Source organism: Thunnus thynnus, chromosome 14, assembly GCF_963924715.1.
Source record: "Thunnus thynnus chromosome 14, fThuThy2.1, whole genome shotgun sequence".
Lineage (NCBI taxonomy): Eukaryota > Metazoa > Chordata > Actinopteri > Scombriformes > Scombridae > Thunnus > Thunnus thynnus.
Window position 1 is genome coordinate 7684110 of NC_089530.1, and position 17491 is coordinate 7701600.

At 37.2% G+C, this 17491-nt stretch overlaps 1 protein-coding gene across 1 annotated transcript; it reads left to right on the plus strand.

Moving 5' to 3' along the window:
* Positions 1 to 911: 911 nt before the first annotated feature.
* pik3ap1 (phosphoinositide-3-kinase adaptor protein 1) lies at positions 912 to 16423 on the plus strand. The gene is made up of 17 exons (XM_067609534.1): positions 912 to 1238; positions 2110 to 2535; positions 4096 to 4340; positions 4677 to 4821; positions 5069 to 5211; positions 5303 to 5435; positions 5662 to 5858; positions 5981 to 6158; positions 6283 to 6345; positions 6444 to 6698; positions 6788 to 6844; positions 8565 to 8764; positions 8865 to 8937; positions 9150 to 9317; positions 11471 to 11541; positions 12156 to 12256; positions 15067 to 16423. The coding sequence occupies exons 1-17, from the start codon at positions 1208 to 1210 to the stop codon at positions 15182 to 15184; spliced, it is 2604 nt and encodes an 867-aa protein (XP_067465635.1). The 5' UTR covers positions 912 to 1207; the 3' UTR covers positions 15185 to 16423.
* The last annotated feature ends 1068 nt before the right edge of the window (positions 16424 to 17491 follow it).

Genomic DNA, 17491 nt, shown 5'->3' on the forward strand with positions numbered 1-17491 from the left:
CCAATGATGGGAATGTTTGTCAGCCAGTGTGATTGTCTGCTGCCCTCTAGTGGTTGTGTCTCTGTGGTGCCATGTGTTGTTGCAATTGGTTGTTTTATGTTACAGGAAAAATTCTCGGGGAATCTGGGATTTCACATACCAAACATAGTTACACCATACAAATGATTCATTCAGTTCATTGACTAATTCATTCAGTTGTGTAACTCGAGAAATACATTTTGTGTGTACTTGTGTTTGAATGTACTGTTCGTGTGTGATACTTTTAGGCACTATTTGAGCCCTAATAGTGCACCCTCATAAAATCACATTGACTTTCACACTTTACTGCTCAGTGAAGCTTATCTAAAATATCACATTTTATATTTCACATTGGCATTTGGTCACTGTTAGTGAGTAATTCGTACTGTATCAAACTTTACAATGACATGGAAACAGCATATCATCATGATAAAAAACTTGTTTTATTGCCTATAAACATATAGACATGTGAGTCATTTGCTGACATCAGTGCTTGTGAAATCATCATAAAAAGCATAGGTAACATTAAATAGACATAGATTTGTCTTATAGTACCACACTGACTGTAGTGTGTCACTACGAAACTCCTCACATCACACCTTGTTAAGGAAGTGAAAAAACGGAAGAAGCTTGTGACACGCACCAGGTGAATGATATTCATTTATGTCTGTGTGTGTGTGTGTGTGTGTGTGGGTGTGTGTGTGTGTGTGTGTGTGAGTGTGTGTGTGTGTGGGTGTGTCTCTGTGTCTCTGTGTGTGTACATGTATAAAAGACTAGATTATATGGGTTAATCAGTCTTTTATGTCAAGGTCTGTGTCTGGATGTCTCAATTCAATCCAGTAACTCTTAAGTGAATTTATTTGTTCTTATAGTTTCTGTTGTGAAAAATCAACTATCTAGAAGTGACTAATGACAAGTGTAATTGCAGACATGTTGCGCATTCTGACATGACTGTGGTGCATTTTCTCACTTCTTCAACTGTTTCAGGAAGTGGGGGAGAGTCACCAAAATCAGGAAACTAAGTGTTGCTATTAATACAACTGAGCAGAGGGCTATAGCTGGTGAAAGCAAATGTAGTTTCAGTTGAAGAGGAAAGCACCTTCAGTAAACCTGAAGAACCAAAAGGACATATTTCGGCAAATTATGCTCCTTGCGGGGTGATTTTATGTACCTTTGAAACTTCACAGCCATGGAAGAACACATCTCAAGTATTCAATCAGGTAAATTACAACACTTCATCTATGGTTAGCTTTCAAGTCAGTTTCAGGTGGCGAAGATATACACAAAAGACGTGTATTTATACTAAAATGGCACTTTGTAGTTTTTTGAACAGTATGGGTTACTCTCTCTTATAATGTTTAATCTTTCCTTTAAAATATGTGTCTATTGTATTTGAAAACCTAAACTGAACTTTCATTGACAATTCTTTACCGTGCTTTAAAAAAAAAAAGAGGAAGCAAGTATCTTAGCCTTCCTGAGTGAATAAATTCAAATGTCAGTTATTTAACAAATTCTCATGAGTCAGAATTTTAATCACTCATGTTATCAGGTTATTAACAAACAGATGGCAAGTCTCTCTGCCCTGCCATCACTGGGAACTGTGATGAAGGTGAATACTCATGTTGGATTTCTTTCCCAGTTAGCGTGTACAGAGGTGAACTTGACCTGATTAAACACTGTAATGAGTCAAACAAAATTACTCTGACCAGTGTTGACACAGCGCAATGTTTGCACAACTCCTTGTTGGCTCTGCACTGAAATATCAAACAGATCGGACATTCATTCTCTAACCACAGTCACCTTGACATTCCACAGCTGGTATGTTGTGGAGCATTTCCACGATAAACACTACCTGCTGCGACATGGAAACTAACACATAATATCACCAGTGTCATATCATTAGTGTAATGTTTGAGCTGATTACAAGAGTGTGATTCGTTTTAAATGGTCCAACTGGATCAGTAATGTTTAAGCGGAACTAATCATTGACTAATTATTATATGATTTCCCATTTTATGCTACACTAAAGCAGTGTGTTTGAATGCATGAACTGTACATACTAATCACACAGTTATATATTCTGTTTTTCAGCATATTCTGAATCCCTCTCCACATATGAGTTGTTAATTCTACACACTGCTGAGGCACAGGAGTGGGCGACATATCTGCAGCAGATCTTGAAATCATCTCATAGATTCCGCAGAAGTTCTATTTTGATGTATGCAGTCGGCCCAGACGATCAGGTCCATGGATATAACTTTGAATATTTCCACAGCTGCAAGTGCATTGTGCTGCTTCTCACGGGAGCATTCATAGACATCCTCTGTGACCCTGAACTGCACGGGGCACTTCAGAGACTCCTTTATCCTTCACACAGAGTGGTAGCGCTGTTGTGTGGAGTGTCAGAGGATGACATACTGACGGAGAGCTTTGAAGACTGGCCGAGCTGGAGGAAACTCTATGCTGAGGATGAGCCTGCTCTCTATGTCTCCACTGTTTTGGAGGCCATCGCTGACAGTACGTCAATAGCCACAAATATCCGAGTCTCATTCAGCCATCTGTGTTAAGACAAATTTTGTCACGCTTCATGATCTCTATTTTGTTCGTTTAAAGACGTCACATTTTTGTGGTTTATAAGGTTCATTTTAAGTTTTTCAATCTAGTTAAAACAATTTCATTTTCAGTTGAGCTACTTAGAGGCCCAAAGAGTAAACAAATGTTCTCACTTACCTGCATCTCATATGTAGAGAGTTTTGCTTTTATATGCTGAAGTTTTGAGATAACAGCCTCTGACACTTCTGCCAACGTTCCACTGTAATGGAGGTTAATTAAATTTCCTACGTGGTGCACTGGAATTGACTAAATATATTAGGAATAACTCAAACACATCTCGCCTTTCCAGAAAAAATGTCCTGGTCAGTGGTGGAAGAAGTATTCAGATACTTAACTCAAATAAAAGTAGCAATATCATTCTGTAAAAATACTCTGTTGCAAGTAAAAATCCTGCATTCAAAAGATTTCTTAAAGTCCCCCTCCACTCAAAAATGTGTTTTTCTTATTGTTACTTCACTTAGACCTTGAACGTACAAAATGATATATGTGCAGCGTTTGACGCTAGAAGGCTGTTTTCACATTCATCTGCTGAGAGCGGAAAGTTTCTCTGTGCTCGCCTTACATCTGAGTTTAAGACATAAGTATAAGCATGATTTTGTGTCATTTGTGACAGCTAGTTTGGAGCCAGTTGTAGTCCAATATTCAACTTATGTGATGTAGAAACTTGTAAATGTCTGGAGGGGATCTTTAAGTAAAGGTACAGAAGTATTATCAGCAAAAAAATGTACTTACAGTATTGAAAGTACTCATGCAGTGGGCAATGTATTAATATTGACATATATTAATGCTAGTGATGCATTAACATGTAACAGCATTTTAAGCTGTAGCAGTTAAAGGGCAAACTACTAACTACTTTATATACTGACTGGTAGTTTAATCTATAGCAATGCATCATACTTTATAATGTTATCACAAGTTTTATATGTATATGTAGATATGTAGATATATATATAAATATATTTCCCCACTGAATTGTAGTGAAGTAGAAGTATAAAATAAGCGTAAAATGGAAGTACTCAAGATAAGTACAAATACCTCAAAATTACACTCAATACAATCCTTATGTAAATGTACATTCCACCACTGGTTCTGGTTAATCAGGATAATCCACAGATGTTACAGTTTTCACTGGAGCTAAACTGTGAAAACTGTTAAAAGTGACATCTGTGGATTATTGAATGTTTTGAACAATGCAAATAAGATTATACACACTTCCGTTGTCTTTGGGTGGTGGCAGATGTTTCAGATATCGATATCTTGAAACATGAGCAGATAAAACGAAAACTGTCTGCAAAGGTAAATGGGACTTTTTTTTCATATTTATTTAATTTTTTTTGCGTGAACTGAGCCTTTAGCCATTTCTAAATAATTAAAGGCTAAATAGAGAACACTTTTAATCTCTGTAGAATATTTAGGTGTATGTTATTTTTTGTATTAACTGGGTTTTATTTTTTTTATTCAAAGGCAGACGAGCGGAGGCTGAACGTGACAGCATATCTGCAGCCGCAGCAGGGTTGCACATCACTGCAGCCTCTTTAACTGAAAATCCCACCAGTGATGAAACAGAGGAAGTGGTGTCAGAACAGCAAAAAGAACCTGTCCTGAAGGATGAAGGACCTGTAAGCCTGGGGATTTCAGCCACTGAAGAAATGAGTTCGCCCACGCACAGCACCTGTCTCACTGTTCAACCAAACAGAGTTCTGTGTGGGGTAAGACTTTAGTAATTACATAGTAGTAACATCAAAGGCAATACTAGTATGGATGAGAGCTGTTCCTATGGAGATACTGTGTGTCAGGAGTGTGTTATTCAACATTTATTCCCATGTTTTCCTCATTTAAATAAGTGGGAGGGATGATTTAAGTGCAGCAATACTTAGTATTTACATTTTGTTACCACTGTTGATTGAAGCAAAAGAATTATTAATGGTACTGATAAAATACTGGCTATAATTATATAATATAAGTTCTATACATGGAAACTGACTGCACTTAATTGAAAATAATTGCTAGGAGGCTGTATTAATTTTGCTTTATTTTTTTCTAAGGAGCGGGAGATCATTTTTATTATTTTCACACACAAAGTGGATGAGCAGTCGGTACCAGAGGTGGAGTTTTCGTGTGAACATGTAGATGCTAAAAGAGTCCTGGGCACTGTGGAGAATGAATACACTATAAGTGTCACTGCCCCTGGTAAGTATCTTCAGCAAGACTTAATATTGGACCTGAGTTTGATAGGTTACCAGAAACACGACTCCAAATGAATGCTAATGTTGCTACATAATGTTTCTGCTGGATGTGTAAATAGGCAGCTGTTTCAACTTAAAAGGTGATATGTCTGTTTTGTGTTTATAGCTAGTTTCTGTTGCCTCCAAGTGGCCAAAAAATCGGTTATTGCAGGTTTAATTTATCATAACATCAATACGTTTTTCTCGACTAGATATGCCTGCTGGAGTGATATCACTCACTATGTACACTGACCAATCATGTATCAGTTTGAAGCCTGTTACATACTATACACACATGGGAGAAGTCAATCGGCATCTTGAAAATGCTACGGATCCCGTTAACTTCATCTGCCAGGTGAGACATCATGTCACACAATGAGTAGCGCTGCTGGCTCTGCTAGTTTTAATAGTTCTCTTGATTTATTCAACTTATTTTGTACTTCCAGGCCTTCAACTTGACGTCAAATTTAACAGAATCACTGGACCACATGCTAACTGACTCACTGAAATCCAGGATGCCTGCAAATAGTCTTCAGCTGTTTGGAATCAGACAGATTGAAGAAGACAATATGGCGGCATGTGAGTACAGTACATGAATTTCTACCATTGGTTGTCATTGCTAATTTATTTGGGGGCATTCCCCAAATCATTCCCCAAAGTTGGAGGCAGATCTGCTGCTGTCACAAAAAGATATCTTGAAGCATTAAACTATGTTTGTTCCACCACTCTAATGTATGTTTTATCTTTACAGAGAATAACAGTAGCTTAAAAAAATCATAACAATCTTATGCATTTTGACCTTCAGATCAACGTAACGAGGAGCTTCCCACACTGCTCCACTTTGCTGCCAAGTACGGCCTGAAGAAGCTGACCACCCTTCTTCTTCAGTGTCCTGGCGCTCTGCAGGCTTACAGTGTGATGAACAAGCACGGAGACTACCCAAACACGCTGGCAGAGAAGAGTGGCTTCTCAGATCTCAGACAGTTCATGGACGAATTTGTTGTAAGTTCAGTGATGATGTTTGCTTTGTATTTGTATTTTTATGTAGTATCCAAAAATATTTTCTCTTGACAGCCAAGTTGTCTTTAAAGTTTGTATCTGCCTGTGTCTTCAAACAAATCTAGGAGACAGCAGACATGCTCAAGTCTCACTTTGCAGACTCCATCAACGCAGACGACGGCGCAGAGGTGTATGAGATGATGTCAAATACGTCTCAAGATATCATGATGAAGTATTCAGGTGGCTCAGAGGACATATATGAGTCTATGCTCGGGATAAACCCTGAATGTGCAGAGGACCTCTGTAAGATTAGATCATTTTATTTGGGAAAAATAAATCATATAAAACAATTCCTGCATGTTTGACCCAGAATGGTAGCTTCATGTTTGTGTGTGGTGGCTGACGATGATGGTGCTGTTTTTGTCAGATGAGGTGATGGAGGCGGTAACCGAAAACCCAGAGGAAGCTATGCTTAGGAAGTTTTTCCAAGGTAAACATTTTAATAACTTTTATAGTAATAACCTTACATAGCAACATTGTCTGTGTGCTTTATAATATATATATATAATGTGTTAATGTTGTCTCCAGCAAAACATCAAGCCAGTGTAGACCAGGACAACAGAGAACACTTTAAAAGTGAGGAAGAGGAAAAAGAGGACCAGAATGACTTAGATCAAATTGAAGAAGGGGAGGACCCATACGACCTCTGCCCAGAGGATATCTATTATACTGTGGATTCAGACAGTACCTATAACCCAGGAGTTGTGAACCGTCCACCAGCCCCCATTCCCAGACCTGAACATGAGCCTAAGGCTGAGAAGTCCATGACCTACATCTCTAGAGGTATTGTGCAGTCTGTTTTTCTTTTTCCTATAATGTTCTAATTTACATCTGATTTAATTAAGTTTTTAATTACTCAATATTTTTGACAGTATTTTCAGATAAAAGTACATCCCAAAGGCAAATGATGGAAACAGGATATTCTTCAGGTAAACCACAATGTTTAAAATTTGAAAAGAACTTTCAGAATCCAGTCAGGCACAGGATTCCTGTGTTTCTAATTTTGTTTTATGTTTTATTTGCATCCCAAGTTCAAGGGACCACTTTGAAACTGTTTATAATTTCATTGGTTGAGTTCAACCTCAATATGGAGGGAGCCAAACATTATCTATGATTACTAAATGCAAAGATATAAGCTTAACTGCGTATACACGCAGTTAAGTTGTTTTGAATGTAGACATTTCAGGGACTTAATTACATACTTTTAAGTTAGCATTGAGACATCCTCTGGTTCTTTTGTTTTTTACAATATGGTGTGAACAGGAAAACCAATAGATTTCAAAGACTTACCCAAGCATGTTTGGTTCTTGTTCTGATACCATCCTGCCGATATGTATATTATTCAAATTTTTCAATATTTCTAATTGCACACAGGCCTGATTTGCATCACCACCTAATTTCTCATAGACAGTGAATGAAAGTAAAGTTTGACCTTTGTATTTGCTGTGCAACTAATGTAGAAGGTAAGCGAGGTCATGCATACTTTAAGAAATTTCAACTACGGGAATGTGGTTGTCTATGCAGCCTGGCTGCGGCCCCTAGTTCAAATTTGTTTTGCTAGTCACTATATAATATAAAGTCCTAAGGTTATTTCAGTAGACTGGTTAGTTAGCCTGTTGACTCTTCAGAATCATGAATGTTATAGTCACAACATTTTTTATTTTATTTAACCAAAGATCCTTCTTTGCCATTTTTCTTAACCTTTATTTATTCAGGGAAGGCAGTCTCTCTTTTGCAGGAATCCCCTGACCACATTCACACATTATCTATGATTACTAAATGCAAAGATGTAAGATTAACTGCACATACATAGCATTTTGCTACATCGTAGTAATAGAATCATCGAGTAGAACCTCAATTTATTTAACATAATCTGTTGATATGTTCTATTCATCAGTGCGCTTGCATTTTATTTTGTTCAAATATAATTTGTGAGTGTATGTATGGGAAACATAATCTTGAAATTTTTACTCTATCTAATTACCCATATATGAACTTTTCCGCCTTTGTGGTATTTATGTTGTGAGACACAAGGCTCACTGCGACACCAAGTTGGTGAGAAGCTGCCCAGTACAACCACCATCTGATCTGCTGGCCACTGAGCAGCTCCACTGGAGGTGTTAAGAGCCTTGCTTAAGGGCACCTCAGTGGTAGTAATGAGGGAGGGGCAAGGGGCTGCTTTTTCACTTTCTACACACAGATTTATCCTGCCGATCCGGGGATTGAACCAACAACCTTCCAGTCAAATCGTGTTTCTTCAACCTTTAGGCTACCATGTGATTTCAATAAGATACACAAACGTCCTGATCAAAAAAGATGAATCTCATTACACCTACATCTTTGCTCCTCTGGCCTCTCCTGTTGAATGTTAACTCAACCAGTGAACTTATTTCTGCCTCTACATCATTTCTCACATGAAATGATTGTAGAACTAAAATTCCAATTTACAAAATGGCACTGCAGTTTTTTTTTTCTTCATGGTCACATTTATTTTATTTACTTCTTATCATTTACTTGCGTTCTTAATGAAAATAGAAGTTTTTACATTTTCAGTTGGCATGAAATTGTATGTATGTATGTATATTTCTTGCCAAGTGGAAAATTTCATGATATTTAATATATTTTGTTGAATGACAACATCTTCTTCAGTTCAAGTTCAGCCTGTGTCGGACCCCCCCACACCCTTGTATGACCCCTATGCTGGGATGAAAACACCTGGACAGAGACAGCTCATATCCCTGCAGGAGAGGGTGAAAGTCGGGGAAATTACTGTGGATGAAGCCGTCCAAGAGTTCAAGGCCTGGCAATTTGACCATGAACGCAGGGCCACCTCCTTACGCTATCAGCAGGTAAATCTGCTACACAAATTTTGTGGTCTGTCAGGTGCTGATTAGTGGTCAAGACTTGGATCTAATTTGTGTCTGGTGTGTTGGTGTTTTTTTTCCTCAGGAAAATCTGAAAAGATTACGAGAAAGCATCACCAGGCGTCACAAAGAGAGAGAAAAGACAGGAAAGGACCTTGGTAAAATAATTTTAATATTCATTATTTTAATTATTTTAAACTTTAAGGGGAATAAAATTCATATATATCCTCAGTATGGAGTGAGTGTGATTATCTCTCACTGTTGTAAAATGATGATTGTTAATGATTGTACGTACAGTAAGACACAGAGGAAAATCACATCCTGTTGTTTTCAAAAATGCTGAAGTTTGATGTGGTCTCTCCCCTCTTAGAGTATGAGATAAGTGCTCCGCTGCAGAGAAACTTATATTGGGGCTCCAATATGACATTAGAGTGTGCGGTGTATGAGCCGGCACCCAGAGCGGTGGCTCCTCCCCCTCCAGTGGCTCATACTATTCAGAGAGGCAACTGGAAGACAGGTAGCACGTCCAGCACATCCAGTGAGTCCCAATGCTCATTTCTTCTTTGTTTTTTGTTTTTTTGTAACTCTGAGGCTCAGTGGTTTATCCTGTTCCCTTAAAAAGGGACTAAACAAGAAGGGCCAAAGCAGCTCCTAAGCTTCTGTTTGCATGGCTTTCCTACTACTTTTCAATTACATACATGTCAGGGGGATCCAGACTCTAAATTTATGTAAATCATTGTTGCTTTGTGATCCACATGGCTGAGGCGAGGAATAAGCAGGAGAAATTTGTATGTATGTCAGGGCCGATAATATTAGTATATGTGTTACCGGTTTGCACTAAAAGAAAATTAAGGAAGAACAATTGTAGCACTAAAAGCAGACTTTGTGACTTGCTGATCAATACCCAATTCTTTCTATATGTCACCTTCAAGTTGTGGCCAAGAAACTCAGCAAGGATGCAGGAGAAAAGATTAATACTCACAAAGTTGATACTGGTGGCACTTGTAGGCAAGGCTTTCATTTTACTCTTTTTTATTGAACCAACTGGGTGCAACTTGGTAGCTTTGACTATTTGTTGTTGTATATGTTGAGGTAAAAAAAATTCTTCAAGTTTAATCCAGTGGAATAATCCAAAACTAGATTAAGTAAAGGATAGAGTGGAATTGATGCAAGAATGCTTCTTTTCATACAGCAACTAGAGGGATGTTTTTTCAATAAATACATTTCTTCTGACTTGATACACAATAATACAATCAATCATGAATAATATAACTTTTTATTTCTTTGTCCTCTGGATCCCTGTGGCTGCCAGAGCCTAAAGCATTTGCCTACCTTTGCCTAAAGGTAATGGTATTACTCATTACCTCACAATTTTACGTTGAGACATTTTCTCATTAATTTGTTTCACAATCTGACAACACTGAACAAGCCATAGCTTCCTTATTCCGTTTTATGCGTCACTGTTGTACACAGTGACGTCCATTTACAATCACTATAGTTAGAACAGAGACATTATCTTGGTTATGTCTTTTATCTCCATTACAGTTAGAGAAAATTAATCTCCAGTAGTGTCACCCAGTATACACAGCATTGTAAGTATCTGCAAACACATGAAGGTTTACTGAGGCCTAAGGACATTGTCGTCCCTTCTTGGAATTGCTTGATATCCATCTTTCCCACATCCCAAGTTGATCTCGGTTCACACAATACAGGGACTTAGATTAATGTACTGATGGTGACCTCTACCTGAGTAGGGCTTTTGTTCAGTTGCAAGAAAATAGATTTCCTAGGAGTAACTTTGTCATGTTTCCAAATCAGAAAACTATCTACACAACAACACAACCAAAAAAAAGGGGGCATTATTTCAGATTAAAGTCATTGACAGACTCCATTATTCAAAGACAAAATTATACACATTTCCTGAGATCTCGCCATAATGCATTAAATGTAGCATGAAAGAAGCAAACCTGCGTTGCTGCTTTGCCCATTGTCCCAAGATAGAGAATTCTTGATCAGATTTTTTTCAAATTTGCTGAAATACTTAAAATCTACATTGAACCACATCCTATTTATAAAATTTTAGGTTTATCTGATTTCACTTAATTAAGCTTCTAGGTAAAAGACAGACTTTCCCAGCCCGATAATATCTGGCAACCTCTTATCAGGGACTCAATTCATCCTTATCAGTCATGGTATGTTTAAGTTACACATTGTTTGTTCTCTCAGGGTTTTTTTAATAACTCGTTTTATGTTTATGTTGTAGTTTTTAGTAGAGCTGGCTTAGACAGGGAACAGTTCTTAATTTTAAATTTCAAGTGTTTTTCATTACATGTATCTTAAAAATGTCAGAAACGTGCGTACTACAAATACCTGAAGAAGACAAACATTGCTTTGCACTGATCTGTTGACAAGATTTGAAAAATAGTTTGCTGGCAGCCTCATGATTCTCACATTTAGTCTGTTTGTTGTCTGCAGGCTTTCCCTTTATTTAATCTCACTATGATCGCTCGTATCTCTCCCTGTAGACATCTTGTACAACTGTATCTTTTTCATGAGACACAAAGAGATACTTTAACCACATTGGGTGAAGTGGTCTTACAGCATAATTTACCACAAACACTAACCTCAGATGAGTTGAACTTGAAACACATGTTTTCCTCCTGTGTAAACTTGTTTTTGTCTTTACATCAGGTACAGAGAGCAACAGACTCAGCATTCACAGCACCTTGAGCTACAGCAGCGGGACAGAGCCGGACTTTGAGGTGAGCCTGGTACAACAGGAGTGCTTGCATCTTCAGTGCTCTTGATAACAACAGTTTTCATACTGTATGGACCTACCTCCTTTCACATCAGAAAGTGGGATGCTGGAGAGTTAGACACTTCATGACAGCATTTTTATTGCTGTGTTAGTGTCTGTAAACCAAACTGAACCTTCACTTTCTCTTGTAGTGCGGCACATGTCTGACGTTTTGCTTGTAACATGCATGTCATAACCACATGTGTAGCAGGGGGCTAGTGTCTAGTCTTCGGTTTTATTCTGTAGTCACATGCTACTTCAATTCCTCAGTTTCTAAAATCCTTGCAAGTACAGAAATACGTGTATTACAGAATTCAACTATTAAAGGTCTCAAATCATTCTTGTGAAATCTTTGATGCTTGGCACACATTGCTCAATGGTTTCTCAGAAATTACTAGTCAGAGTTTACAACTATGGTACCTTTTTCTGAGGATTTTACTTTTGACGCAAACATTGAAACTGCTATTCTTGTTATAAATGATTATGGCAGATTACAGTGGAACATAGAGGGTTTTTTTCAGAGGGCTTTTCTATATTTCTAAATGTTTTTATGTTGTTTTTTTTCTTTGTTTTTTAAAGGACGCAGTAGAGAACCTCCCTCCTCCACCACGACCTCCGCGACCCTCTGAACCTGCACCCGTCATTCCACCGCCCAGAATTCCCCCACGGATCCCAGAAAGGTCAGTCTAAAGACCAGTGATTCAGTTTACTGATGCTACGATGCAGAACAATACAGTACTGAATAATATGATACAATCCAACTGCACACAAAACAATACACTGTTGCAAATATCATATCGTATTAGAATGCCACAATGGCTAATAGACAGTATGACAAGAGAGTAGACATCAAGAGCATGGAGGCTTGTGACAGGAATAAACACAGAAACCAATAAGGACTCTGCAAGCAGTGATGAGTGAGACAGTACAGAGGAAATGTTTACACACCAATAATTCACTGCTGTGCATCAGGGAGGAAATCAGAGTGTGAACGTGATGAAAGTGCTGAGATGTTCATGCTGTAAAAACATATAAATATCTCCCATACATAGAAGTTAGCGAGCACATACTGAGAGCTTTTTTTAAAATGAAAGCTAAAATGAAAGTTACTCTTGAAGTGGTTTCGAATGTTTACGATAACTGTGATACATTTCTGTGAAACCTACAATATGATATTCACATTGCCTTCACACCATGACTGGCCAGTCGTGCGGATGTGAGAAAGTAAGTAAGTAAAGTTTATTTAGCACATTTAAAGGCGTCAGCAGAGACCACAGATCGTATGTCTATAGTAAGAGCATTCTACAGTGTTGGACCCACAACTTCAAAGGCATGATCACCTTTTGTTTTTAGTCAAGAGCGAGGGACAACCAGTAAGCCCTGGTCAGAATACCTGAGTGACCTATTGGTGATATAAGAATGGAGCAAGTCAGAGACGTACTCAGGTGCCTGACCATGCAGGGATCTATATGTGAAAACAAGAACCTTAAAATGAAAAGAAAGTAAGAAGGGCTTCTCTCTCTCTCGTTTGCATATTTTTTCATTCTTGACAAAACTATTTGTGTCACTTTTCATGTGCAACACAATGAATGCTTTCCCAGAAATACTGTCTGAAAATGTGCGCCATATTTAAGCGATATCTCAGCTTTTCACTCCACCTTCCAGTGTAGCCATTTGGAACAACTATAAACACTTTTGATTTCCAACGTGGTCAGACAACACATTATATGAACTAGTTCTGATCAAGCATAAACCAAATGTAACAGGGTACTATGGCAACAACAGACATGGCCTTTGACATCAATGTGATGGTGAAATGAGTTTATCATCAGCCGAGTTCAGCAAAGCAGCTCACAATGTTAATATTTCTGGTTTGATATTTACAAAACGGTTTCTAAAGTCTAACTCCTACCTTGTGGCAAAAAAGTGCCCCTTTTTTCAGGTGCTGTAAAATTTGTGTGTAGGTTTAATTCTTGCTCATTTCACAGAACTGTGAGATCTTATCGAGAACTGTTTGCTCTGTAAGGCCTCTTTCAGTGTGTGACGAGACAGTTTGAAAGTATGTTCTCAAGGTTGAGTAATTGAGGGGATTTTGTGTGTGTTTTCTGTCTTTTAGTTTGTTTTCTTAGTTATACAGTGACATACAAAATGACAAGTGTCATGTGAGATAACGAAATGCTGTGATGGGACACAATATTGTACACAACTAAACAATAAATGCAACACAATACCATACAATCAATATGATACGTTATATCACACAACACAGTATGGCATAACACAAAGCAACATGACACTGCAGAATTCAACATGATACAATGTAACACAGTGTAATGTGATATGATACGGTTGGACATAAAATGATATGACACTTCATGACCTAAGCACTTTCCGATCATGAGCTCAGTACACCGCCTAACAAAGGCAAAACACAGTAACTACATGTTTGGTCGAAACTAACTGAAGACTACAGTAATTACAAAAGAGTTAAACCCAAACTGCACTGCGGCTTGACCAACTGTGGGCTGAAGAACTTGCCATCACAATTACTTCACAGCCCCTATGCAACTAAAACAAGAACTATATCAGGTGAACGCTGAACTGACGTCTTGTTAATTATGTTTGTTATGTAGCTAAATAATGCTTATTGGTTATTTATCCTTAATGGTTATTTATTGAGAAAAATATAGTACAAAAATACAATACAGTACAAAGTACAGAGAAGCAGTACTTGCTATTTCAGTTTTTGACATTTGATGTGGTTAAGCAGCCTTTAAATTACATAGGCTAAAATACACTAAAATTGCAAAGTAATTTATTGTATTGATTTGAATACAAATATTAATAGTAAATGAACAGACACCTAGCAAACCTAGCTATGGAACTGTAAATAATCAAAGATTTACTCTTAAACAAACTAGTTCAAATGATTAAGAAAGCTGAAAGTCAGAACACATTTCGTCTGTAGAGACATTTTGTTGTTTGTGCATTCTCCCTTTCATAACCTGAAGATTGTTGAAAGACAGAGTGTAGTATCTGCATTTTAGGTATTATGTATGTTCTATTGAGATTGTTTTTATGCATAAAATAATGAGCCTAGAGAGGGCATAAAAAGCATAACAGCCCTTTTTATCTGTCACACAGTTTGCCTGAAAACGTCACAGTTTTTGTAGTAACTGCTTTATTCTGCATGCTTTAGTCTAAATATAAAAATTCAGGTTTATGATATAAAAACTACCACAATGACATAGATTTATTCAGTAGTGGATAATCCAATGCTTTGCTTACCAACAACCAAGAATGTAGTTAAGTTTACCTGGTTTTGAATTTCTGGCCTAAATCAATGGTACAGTACTATTTAGTACTATATGTGATTATTGCCTCTTCTGCTCTTTTGTTTTGTCACTTGATAATGACCAGACTGGAGTTTTACTGTACATTTACTACTGCATCAGAGCCAGTAACTTACAGTGTTGTCTTTATGTTGTAGGGCACCAGACAAGATGCTGCAAGAGCGCTACATATCCTGCCCGACTCGAGCACTTCCTCAAAGACCCACTCAAAGACAGAGAAACTCAGCACCTCCCATACCTCGTCGCTTGCGGTGATAGACACGTGGTTTTCTAGATTATAGTCAGGGGGGATTTTTATGAAAGAGGGATGGATGAGCTTTTTTATTTTAGTTTTTGTTTGTTTGCTTTTTTGCTTGACCTAATTTTATGTGTGAGTTTCCCTAACAGAATAATGCATTACCCATAATGTTTCATAATGTTTCATTGTGTGTATATGCGTGTGTGTGTGTGTGTGTGTGTATATGTGTGTGGTTTTCAGTAGTAAGTGTGTGTTCATTTCACCAGAGAAAAACATGTAATATTCCTTTATATAATTAATATGTCTTTACTTATGATTTTTTGTGACTTGTACTCTACTTATTTTACCTCAAATGGTGTCACCATTATACTTCTTAAGGGACTTACAGATTTGATGTGATGTTTGTATTGTATCATTCATAAACTTGTAGTTTTGCATACATCAGACTTCATGTATCTTCTGAATCTCACACATAATCACAATGAAATACCATGAAAATATGGTCCTTTTATATTCTTGAATGTATAATTATTGAAATTGGCTCACAATATGTATTGATTTTGTTCTTGTGCAATATGAGGTTTGGTCACTTGATGGTGCCCCATTTTCTCAGTTTGTACTTCACAGGTAAAGTCCTACCAATAGTTTTCACATGTATGTGAATACTTAATAATGTTTTCTCATTATTTTTCTCACAGTAGTTTGCTCAAATTACAGATGATTTCACTGTTATGAATTGAAATGAACCCTGACTGCTAAAAATGTCCTGTCCAAAGTTCTTTGGGGAGAGACACATGTAAAGTTTGAGAAAGTGGAGCCAGCTAGGACTTCTGGTCAAAACTTTCAAAATAAATTTTTTACTGACAAACACACTGCATCAAAGTGAAAAAACATACAGTACCAGTCAGAAGTTTGGACACACTTTCTCATTCAAGTGAATGGGAATATATTTCCGAAGACGTCTGCTGTAATATAATTACAAGCATGTTTTATTTATTTTATGATTCACTATACAGATTTGTGGCTTATAAATGTCATACAAGGTGATAAAAAGTGCATTTTTGCTGTATACTGAACAGTATGTTGCTGACCACCCAGAGTTATGAATGCATCAAAAACGAGCTCATTTCTATTAATATTCTTATGTTTATATTACAGTTTGCAAGTTAATAAGGAAGTGCTCATGTGGGTATTTTTCCTTCTTTTTTGATTTGTTTTTTTTTTCAATAATAAATAAGCTGACTTGCACATTTAAAGGATCTTTTTTGTTTGTTTCCATTCTGAGGCCATAACTTCTGAGCTATGTGGAAAGTTTGCTTCCTGTGAACACTGTCTTCGACACCAAGGCCTGCGTCTCCACAAAAGTGACAGAAGTCATCATATCTCTGAAAAACCTTTGAATGTTTGTTAGATTTAATTCATGTTCTGGTCTGACATTGGAAACATGAAGCAAAAATAATTTCATTGAACATGTGAATACATACATTTTATCTTTAGAGAGAAACATGACTGTGACATGTACTGAATCAAATCACATTTAATATAGACATATTAGGTTCATTTGTAGTATTGTACGCATTGTATCCTGAAAAATGTCAGTGTTTTTTCATGGTCATTATTCAATTTAGTACAGTAGAAAAGCCAATGCATTTGTGTTAGACCCCAGAAGTATGATGCCTAGAAAAAGTTTATTTCACTCATAACTCCACTCCAAGTTATTGATGTACACAAAAGTTATTAAAGCTGCACTAATCAAGATTTCTATAACAATATCAGTGACTTTGGACAATGGTGCTCACAGAGAAATAGCTTTATGGAGTATTTTAGTGTTTTTCAGCTTATTGTTTTAATTTTTTGGTCCCCAACTCTTACCGTTTTGGTTCACTCTTACCATTCCTATGAAGAGTTTTTCTCACACAATAACTGTTTTCAACAGAAAGAAAAAAGACAGGGTACGTTAGTGAACTATTTAGCAGCTAAAGAGCCAGATATGCTTCTCAAGAGTTGGTGGAGACCAAAACAAAGACTTAACGACAAAATTTTATGAACACTAAGGGTGTCTGCTTGATGTGTAATAGACAACTGTTTGCTAACCTTGAAGGCATATCAACTTTGTAAGGTGGTAATATGCCAGTGTTGTGTTTACAGCTTTTTACACTAAGTAGCCAAAAATGAATTAAGAACACTTTAAACTTGCATTGTGGAACTTTAACATATAAATGAACGTCCGTTACTTTCAAGCCCTTGCAAACGAGTTCACACAATGCTGGTTAAGCCTATCATCGCCAGATGAATCTCTCTTATTTCACAGTATACAGAGTTTT